The sequence below is a fragment of the Glycine max genome, chromosome 16, assembly GCF_000004515.6.
Source record: "Glycine max cultivar Williams 82 chromosome 16, Glycine_max_v4.0, whole genome shotgun sequence".
In the NCBI taxonomy this organism is placed as follows: Eukaryota; Viridiplantae; Streptophyta; class Magnoliopsida; order Fabales; family Fabaceae; genus Glycine; species Glycine max.
Window position 1 is genome coordinate 2210884 of NC_038252.2, and position 10676 is coordinate 2221559.

Below are 10676 nucleotides of genomic sequence, written 5' to 3' on the forward strand. Positions count from 1 at the left end.
GTTTCTGTTTTTTTATTAGGTTAGTACTGAAATTTGGAGTTTTTTAAAATGTATGAGACATAATCAGAAATGTTCAGAATTAATCTCTCCATCTAGTCCATTCTTTTGGAATCATCTAATTTATCTTGTTGTCTGTGTATCCTCTGTTCCTTCATGAACTGTCCATTCTACTAATATTCTATTATTCTTATCATGGAGATTCTATAACCTATCAATGATATTGTTCACATGTCAAAATTCCGGTAATAAATGGTTGTAGATCTGCAAAATTATGGAGTGCCATTGCTGATGATAATTATAAATATGAACTTAGATGATGAATTATATATTGGTTAAATTAGTTTATTGGTCCTCTAATTTATTATTCATGTTCGATTTGGTCTTCTAATTTTTCAAATTGATTCTATTTAGTTCTCAAATTTTTTTTTTGGTTCAATTTGGTCCTCTAATTTTTAAAATCTGTTCAATTTGGTCCCGCTGTCTAAATTAATTTGAGTGATCCTGCCATCCAAATTTGATGCTACCGTCTAAATGTGCATTTTGTGGCAGTTTAAAACTGTCACTAAGTGCTTTAAGCAGCCACAAAAAAAGCGGTTTCTTAACACCATTGGCCTAATTTAGACGATAGGATCAAATTGAATCGATTTTAAAAATTAGAGGACTAAATTGAATCCCAAAAAAATTAGAGGACCAAATCAAACCTAAAAACATGTGGTGGCAGCAGTGGGATTTGATGTGTATATGGTTGCTTTTTGGTAGTTGGTACATGAGTGATGTTATTTCTAAGCTTTTCTTTGTAGGTTTTGGGTTGCACTAAGATTTTGGCAACTGCTTTTTCTCCGAAAGTTTGCCAGAGCTGCATCTTTTGAAGAGTTGCCCGCTGACTCAAGGTTATTTGTATGGGCTTATCATTCTGATTGCCTAGATAATTTATTTGGTTCTGTCATACCCAATGAACCATCATGGCAAGAAATGCGTGCTTTGGGTATGGGCTTTTGGTATGCTAATATACCTCAATTGCGTGCAAGGGTAATGCTTAATCCTTTCCTATTTTCCATTCTTCTCCATGTTCTATATGTGCTAACAAACATGAAACAAAATCTTGGAAATTGAAATCTTAAGTTCTGGCATATGAGCTGCTATATCTCGTAAGAATTTGCGTTTCTTGCTGGTGTTATATGACTTTTGGCTGAGATCAAATTTTGAAAGAAAATATAGAATAGTTATACTTCAATGCATCACTGACTGCAATTTATTTCTTTCCAGTATAATAGGTTGGTAATTTAGTTTGCCTGCTAATTTAAACAGTTCCTTGTTTCATGCATTCCTTACTTGATTTCAATATCTGTATGCTACCTTTGTTATAGTGTTCTTTGACAAATTCAATCTGGATTTTTTTTTTGCTTTCTTCCTTCTAAAAAGTATAAAATATTTGGGAACCTATTTTTTGCTGTCGAACCAGATATTAAGAATTACATATTTTTGTTATGAACTTCGCTAGAGAATATTTTAGTATCCTTTTACATTTATACAGTTTGTTGGGAGTTAAGACCCTGGGAAGTAGTTGTGGTGTTTATAAAGTATCAACCGTTGTGATGCTTTAAAATGCTGTTTATCAGGGTGAAAATCCTGCCTCTCATGTTTATTTCTTTTACTCTCTCAATATTTGCTGATTTCATGCTGCCATGGTGTTGAAAGAAAAACTGGAATTTCTCGTCAGCTTTGACAAATTAGAATGTGGCAGGAAGGCTTTTGTTTTACTAATTGTTGATTTATTTGTTGTTTGGGTTTCTCATCTGTTGATTATTGTTGTCAGAACTCAAAATATCTCATTGTTTATTACTCTTTTCCAATTCAAACAGTTTAATACTTCCTTTGCTCCTCTTGCTCTCTAGATGGAGAAATTGGCAAGAGCTCAGTATTTGAAGAACAAAAATCCTAAGGATTGTGCTTTGCTGTATATTGCACTGAATAGAGTTCAAGTTTTGGCTGGCCTTTTCAAAATCAGTAAGGATGAGAAGGATAAGCCTCTAGTGGGCTTCCTTTCTCGCAATTTTCAGGTAAATTATCTTATAAATCTGCAAGAACAGTATTTTTATAATGGTTCCTTGTTCATCAATGTCAATAAAGGACTTGGTGACTTACATTAGACTGATAGAGTCATGTAGATCTTAATTTTTAGTTGTTCTTTGAATGTGGATTGTGTAAGTGTTGAAATCCTTGTTCTACATGCATTTGTTTTTTCATATTTATGGTATTAAGTCATTGATTCAACAATAATAGTTTTATTACAGGATGAGAAAAACAAAGCTGCTGCTTTAAAAAATGCTTATGTCTTACTTGGAAAGCATCAGCTGGAATTAGCAATTGCTTTCTTTTTGCTTGGAGGTGATCACTCTTCTGCTATAAATATTTGTGCTAAGAATCTTGGGGATGAACAGCTTGCCCTAGTCATTTGTCGTCTTGTTGAGGGTCATGGTGGATCATTGGAGCATCATCTAATTACAAAGTACATACTTCCATCTGCAATTGATAAAGGAGACTACTGGCTTGCAAGCCTTCTGGAGGTGCCCAAAATACTTACATTCATTTATCCCTATAGGCTTTCTGCTATACTCTACTTTTAAGGCTTGCTTGGCACATGTTCCTATACCATGTATAAATTGCTCTCCTTGATTTTCACTGTGAAACAAGTGATTACTACCAATCTTTTTTAAAATACTAGATTTTTGTTGAATTCTTTTATAAATAAGATACAAAACCTTAGTGTCCAAATGTGCAGAAGATAAACATGTTACAGGTATAAAGCATTTAGTTCCTGATGACAAAAAGTGGAAGATTTTATGGACCTGATTGTGGTAGCATATGTCTAGATGACATTATTTGAATTTGGTTCTTGCTAGATTCGTGCTTATAAGGACTAGGGAGTCTACACTCATGAATATGGATTCTGATAGCAGTTAGATTGGTCTTGTTTAGCTTATGTGATCTACTGAGAACAGTTACTTGTGTTTCTTATTATCATGATATGTATATTTTTCTTTCACCACCCCAAGAAGGAGCAAGGCTGAAATTGGGCTGGCCTTATCTAATTAATATTTTTCCTTTCTCAGCCTAGAGAAGGGCTGCCGCTGAAATTGGGCCTGTCTGATTACGTTTGGTGTGGTTGGCCTGATCTATTTTTGTACCTCCGAGATGGAGGTGCCCAAAATACTTGCATAATTCAATTTATCCATCGTGACATTTTGTTATATTCCGCTTTTACTAGTGACTTGCTTCATATGTGATCCTAACTCTAACTAGATGTCCTTGATTTTGCAGTGGGAAATGGGTAATTACTACCAATCTTTTTATAGAATGCTAGAGTTTTCAGTAAACCCTGTGCCTTGGGAGTCCACTGTCATGTCCAATTGTGGTCCTTTTCTGGACCCCACTGTTGGTTTTTATTGCCAAATGTTAGCAACAAAGAATAGCATGCGGAATGCAGTGGGGGAGCAAAATTCTGCAATTCTTTTAAGATGGGCGACTTTGATGACAGTTGCTGCCCTAAAAAGATGTGGTAATCCTGTAAGTTTATTTTACATATTGTGCAATTAATCTACTATAAGTTAATTGAGTTTTGTATATGTACATAAAAACAAGTTTGCTTGAACTTCAACATATCTAATGAGTTCTAGTATTGTCAAAACTTCAACCATTTACTGAACATGTCTTAAGCTCTGTTTATTTTGTGCTGGTTGATATGAAAACTGTGTAGTGTGAACAGGGCCACTTCTGTCTTTATGTGAGGAATACTTACTGTGCCTTTCATAGCCTTATATGTAGGTGTGGTAAATGATTTTAAGATGGAGAAGTTAGCATCTTATTGGACTATCCTTTCCTTTAGAAATTCTTTTTGCAGTATGTTTCTTAGGCCTTTTCATGTAACTGTGTCCACCTGTTCTTGTCAATCTAGGAAGATATTGTGGAGATGATTTTTAAGCCCATCCAGTTACCCAGCCATGTTGATGAAAAGAATTCTGAGAATTTTTTAAGAATTCTATGATCCTAGCAGAGATATTGGACATGTGTCAGTACAATGCCAATATGTGACATATATATTTGTTTGTGTACTCTTCCTATGTTACTGGTCAGTAATGATTCATAATGTTTTCTTGATTCAAGCTTGAGGCGTTGGAATATTTCTCGTCTTCACTGAGCATGTCTGAGACTGCAGATCAAGAGAGTGAATTAGGTGACAGTCATGATGTGCTGTCCAGTACTCTTAAGCCTTTGCCAAGAAAATGCTCTAACTGGTTGTCTGCTAATGTGTCTGTGCATCTCGAGTTCCATATTAAATTGAATTTGGCACTTTGCTACTTATCAAAATTGATAAAAGAGCATCCAAGCTGGCCTGACACTTTTGCAGAATATAATGGAGAAGCTTCTTATTCTGACGAGTACATGATGCAATATGCGAAATCAGTTGAAAGTTTTAAACAAAAGTTATACACAGGACTTGCTCTATTTGAACAGAGGTTTTTATTGGCTCCCCACTGTCTAATCAGTATGGTATGCTTGTGTTCCAGTTCCTCCTCCCCTTTTGTATATGTGTCACCATTCATCTATATACTTCTGTGATCACTCTTTAATTTCCCTTTTCTGCAGATTTTACTCTTACTTTTTCATCATGGATCATTGTACATTAGATATGATATGACTGATGGATGCATTCAAGGAGAACTGTCTCAAAAGAAGAGCAATATATTTGATGATTTCAATTTATATTACTCTTGGATTAAACCCCTGTTTAAGACTGCAGAAGAAGTCTCCTTTTTCTATTCAAGATTTTTTTGTGCCTGCAGTATGGAAAATTCGCAACAAAATTCATCTATTGATAGTAAACCTAAGTTTTTGGATGCTTTGCAATGCCGCTTTGAAGGTGTTTTGATTTCATTGTGGTTTTTTAGAGCAATTTTGAGGATCCAGTTGAGTTCTATTTGCAAAGATCTTGTCAAAACACATCTTGATATCCTGGATTTGTATGAATATTATTTACATTTTTCATTAGCTTGGCTTCAAAAAAACTCGGAAGCGCTTTTGTATATGTCGGAACCATTCTTGGTTGCACAATCTAATGGTCGTAATCCTTATGACATTGATATGGTGAATCTGAAGAAGCTTATCCCAAACATTGGGCAGTTGTTGGCTCAAACTTCTTTAATGTCTAATATAGAAAACCTTCAACTATCCAAATGTGCAGAAGATAAACTAGTTGCAGATCTAAAGCATTTAATTCCTGACGATGAAAGATGGAAGATTTTAGGGACCTGCTTGTGGCAGCATTTCTCTAGATTCATGATATCTAATTTGAATCTGGTTCTTGCCAAACTTGAAGATGGTAATTTATCTGGGCCTTCCACAGAAAATATACTTATGGGGAGTCTTATCTCATAAATATGGATTCTGAAAGCATCAGCTTGCCAGAGAAGATTCGGTTAGTCTCATTTAGCCTATGTGATCTACTGATGACAACGGTTACTCACATTTCTTCTTATCATGTTAAACAACATGCAGAATTTCTGTGGCAGAAAGTAGGGAATGATTTGAATGTAATGACTCTTAAATGGTTAACACAAAAATCAGAATTCAGTCAGAACCAAAACCTGGACATTTTAGAACAGGGGAACAGGAAAGATAACTATTCAGTTCATCAGTTATTATGGGATCACTGTGCGGATCCCAAATTGATATCTGATTGCTTTGCACAGGAAAAACTCAATTGGCCTAATGACTTGGATCAGATGAATACTAAAGGTTGGAATGACTTGTCTATAATTATGACAGGACTGCATAAAACTGATGATACATGTGGTGATGGATGTAAATTTAGCACTGGATCTTCTAATCATGAAGTTGGAACTCCTGTTAAAGGAACATCTCTAAGTGGCCATGCTTTTGCAAGAACAAACCAGAAAGATATATCTTATACAAATTTTGCAGTTTTCCAGAGTCCCAGAGAAATGTACAAGAGAAATGGAGAACTTTTGGAGGTGATTTCCCCTTCTGTTTAATCATTTTCACATGGCCACATATATGTATATATAAGAATGACATTGTTGCTATATTTGAGCAGGCATTGTGTATAAACTCTACTGATCAACGGGAAGCTGCAGTTGCTGGCAATAGGAAGGTTTGGCTCTTAATCAATGTTTTTCTGAAGTTTTGGATGCTTGGATGTTGATTTTTCATTGGCATGCCTGTATGTTTTATGTAGAAAAGATTGTATAAATTTTAGGGTTCTGTGTTGAGTTTTTTTGTTATGGGTGGGGATTGAAGGTGGAGCCAGGAATTGAATTCAATAGCAGAAGAGAAGTACTATAGATTGATAATCCTGGATTTTTTTAAATTAAAAATATGGTTTAAATTAAAGCATTAAAATTTAATTATGAATAGCATTTTTTTTAACTATTTGTAAATATTAACATTACACGATGTTAAAAAGTTTGAAGGTAAGTGTTATAAACCTTTGTGTTGGATTGAGTCACAAACCTGAACACGGAAGAATCCGTCTTGTGACCTATGTGAAAGCAAAAAGCAAACTGTCCCTTGACAGAGATCATCCTAAGTCCTAAACTAACAGAAGTTTCTTCTGAAAATAATCTCATTGATACTATTCTAATCAGGTCTGCCCTTTAAAAAGGCTACAAAGATATCCCTATTAATAGTATCATAACTAACAATTATCCTAATTGATAAGAGATCCTTAATTAGTAGGATCATATCAATTCCTCAAAAAATAAAAAAAAGGATCATATCTAACAATAATCCTAATTAATAAAATAAAAATAAAGAGATTCCTATTTAATAGAATCATAACTGTTATCCTAATAAAAGAATAACAATTCTAAGGATCTAAAACTGGGGATTTTGATATACAGATAATATCAAGATAGGAAAGAAACAAAATAAACTGAAATAATTCAATATTTAAATTGATAAGGAAATACTAATTAGTGATCCACATCATTATGCAAGAGTTTATATATACTAAAACATGCATAATATTCATTTATAACTATTAATGAGGAGGATATTGAAGGTTAGCACTAAACTGAAACCTATATTTCCATATTTTCATGTAATAAATGTCCTTATTTAAAATATTTTTCTAACAAATAGTGCGGTGGTTAAGAAGTTGACAGAGTGGCCTATTATCCTAAGCCACTTACTGTATATATTCAGGTTAAAAAATAGATAGGATAGGAAATATGATAACTAGGGTGCTGGCATTATAACTTGGGACTAAACTGTCTGAAAAGAGAAAGGGGGCTAAAAAAGAAAATAATATCCATGTTACACATACCTATGAAGGTATTCAGAATATCATGAGGAAATTGCTGTCTATGGGCTCTCCTGAACTGTGCCATTGTTAATTTCCAAAGTTTAACATGTGGCTGTGATCCACATAAGCATGGATATAGGGTTTGAAGGTAATATGAGAAATATTTCCAACATTAGTGTTCAACTTAATTTCCCTTTTTTGGTCAAATGATCAGTGGACCAATGTATTATGTAAGTAAATAAGTAAAATATGGGTACAGTATGCAAATGGTAATGGTGATTTATTTGTGTGTTTATTGTTAACATTGTTTGAAATGATGATTATTTTGCATTTGCAATTATACTTAGTCCTCTTTTAGATGTTTTCTTTAAAATTTCATTGCATTTAAACTGATTCTTTAGAAAACTCAATCATCCAACATCTGAATATACAAAAAAGTATGTTAATATCTGTTTCTGTTCATCTAACTCAGGGTATAATGTTCTTTCATCTGGAAGATGAGATTCCTTTTAGTGCTAAATCAGATGATCTTTTGTGGGCTACAGCTGATTGGCCTCAGAATGGATGGGCAGGTTCAGAATCCACCCCTGCTCCAACATGTGTTTCTCCTGGTGTTGGCCTTGGGAGCAAAAAAGGGGCACACCTTGGGCTGGATGGAGCAACTATTGGCGTGGACTCTTCAGATTGGCCCAGCAATGACTTGACAGGTGGCAAAGTATTAGGAAGGCTAGGTTACACTGGTATTGGTGCCTCTGGATTAGGTTGGGAAGTTCAACAAGATTTTGAAGATTTTGTTGATCCACCTGCCACTTTGGAGAACATAAGTACCAGGGCTTTGTCTAGTCATCCAATGAGACCTTTCTTCTTGGTTGGCTCTAGCAATACACACATTTACTTGTGGGAGGTTAGGAAATTTCAAGTTGCTATGCATACATGATAGATGCATTGACTTATGTGCTTATATTTGTACAAACAAATATAGAGACAGTTTTTCCCCCTATGTTATGGTTTCTTCCTTTTTAGGTGATCAACTTTTTCAATTGTTTCTCTTAAGTTTGCTTGTTTTACTGTCCAAGTTTCATGCACAATAGCACATGCAATTCTTGTCACTAGAGAGGAGGGTGTCATTTGAACCAATGGTTTGTTATATTTGGTTCTTTTTGAATATGACACCCTTGTTCAATTATTTGAGTTTAAAACTGAAGATCTATCAGCCTACATAGACTTTTTCATTATTTGATTATTTTACAAGAGGTCATAGGTTCAAATTCTTGTGTTGTAAACACCCCCCCCCCCCCCCCCCCCCTAAAAAAAAAGAAAAGAAAAGAAGATATTTTGTATACAGTATCTGGATTACTGCATATAATTAATTAATTGCATGTGTGTTCAATATTTCAAGCTTATGGCTAATAAGGAGCATTATAAATACAGTTCAACAAAGACAAAGCTACTGCTACATATGGAGTGCTGCCCGCTGCCAATGTCCCTCCACCTTATGCCCTTGCATCAATTTCAGCCTTACAGTTTGACCACTTTGGACACCGATTTGCCAGTGCTGCATTAGATGGAACTGTCTGCACGTGGCAGCTGGAGGTTGGAGGAAGGAGCAATGTTCGTCCAACAGAATCATCTCTTTGCTTTAATGGTCATGCATCGTATGTACTTTCTCTTTCTCAACTTTAGTTGCAATTGTTGAGATATTGATAGATATTAGCACTTCAGCTGATATTATTCAGATTTCATTGTTTCACTTGATTCTTTCCTAGTTTCATTGTATCCCTTGCAATCATTCCTTGATTTTTTTACCTCATTTGTTACCCTATGTTGTGTGGTGCTAGTTGTGTTGACCACCCACAAATGAAGGCCAAGGTTAGATTTGACAGCATGTCATTAAAAGTTAGAACTTGCTTGAAACTAAAACTGCATCCATAATCAGGAGTGATGTAGTAATCATTTGACTCATGTTTACGATGGGGGGTTCGACAAGTTTGAGTTTTGTATTGTTGGTGTGTTTATTTGTGATTTTTCTCCTTAACAAAGATGTCATTTTGCTGTTATTTAAATGTAAACCTATTCTACACTTGATTTCAGGGACGTCACATATTTTTCCTCAAGTGGATCGATAATAGCTGTGGCTGGATATAGCTCTAATGGTGTTAATGTGGTCATATGGGATACTTTAGCTCCACCCACTACTTCTCGAGCTTCCATTTTATGTCATGAAGGTCTGTCTCTAAATTAGGTTTATTAATGAATGTTTGTACATGCTAAGTAAACAGGTTTAACTCACTCCCATAAGCTAGCTTAAGGGGAGAGGATTGGCCAGTCTTATAAGTATTACAGGCATTTGATTTAAAGCATGAAGTTTACTGGACTAGACATGTGTGAGTGGCCTCACATCATGGCTGGATAGGCTCTATTACTATATTAGAAATGGACAATGTCTAACTCACTCTATCATGTTAAAAATAGGCTGGCCTAACTTGCAAAACCTAACTCAAGGGGAGAGAATTGCCCAAGCAATGTAAGGAGTGTTATGGTCATATTCTTAGACTGTGGGGCATCTTAACATTATGAACTAACTATTCCAAAAGGATAAGCAATTAGATGAAGGTACATGAATGGTTTAATACTTTTATAACATCTCTAATACACCCCCACACTATACCCCTTGAGCTTTACATGTAGATAATAGGCCCACCTAACTTGTGTGTAATTTCAACTTTTTTATTAGAAAAATGGTGGTGGCAAGAGTTGAACTCTAGGCCATTTGGGTGAAGAGACTCTGATGCAATGTCATGAATCAACTATTCCTAAAGCTTAAATAGTTAGGTGAAGGTGCATAAATGGTTTTATATCATGAAAGCTTAAACTATTGGGTAAAAAGAATGGTTTTATATCTAACATGTTCCCTCACACAAGTCCGTTGGACTTAGCATAGAAAACAGACCCACCCAACCTTGTGCTAAATTTAACCACTATTTAAAAGAACAGAGGCTAGACCACTACGTCATCAAAATTGAAGATTTAATTTCATATCATGAATCAGTTATGCTAAAAGCTTAAGCTATTGGGCAAAAGCACATTGATGGTTTTATATCTAACAATGTGTAATATAATTCAATCATTGAACTTTCATGTATCCATATCGAATTTATTGAAATTGGGATGGATTTGCAAATTATTGCTTAATTAAACTTTTTTTAAAGAAAAATAAAATTTTATTCAGGGTTGGATTGGGGGTTTGCATCTTGTCTGTAAAACCTGAAACTTCCAGTGCTGAAATGTTACTCAAGCAAAGGTTTGATGCCTATAGCTCATAGTTTAGATTTGAACATGCATGCTGACTTTT

At 34.8% G+C, this 10676-nt stretch overlaps 1 protein-coding gene across 1 annotated transcript in view; it reads left to right on the plus strand.

The window, feature by feature from the left end:
- Positions 1–10670, plus strand: part of LOC100795225 (uncharacterized) — a 16060-nt gene extending 5390 nt beyond the window's left edge. Inside the window, 11 exon segments of the mRNA XM_014768875.3 lie at positions 801–1029; positions 1896–2060; positions 2295–2567; positions 3322–3567; positions 4165–4551; positions 4648–5416; positions 5419–6032; positions 6116–6172; positions 7797–8228; positions 8756–8979; positions 9416–10670. Coding sequence (XP_014624361.3) covers positions 801–1029; positions 1896–2060; positions 2295–2567; positions 3322–3567; positions 4165–4551; positions 4648–5416; positions 5419–6032; positions 6116–6172; positions 7797–8228; positions 8756–8979; positions 9416–9566 — 3547 coding nt within the window. The 3' untranslated portion in view covers positions 9567–10670.
- The last annotated feature ends 6 nt before the right edge of the window (positions 10671–10676 follow it).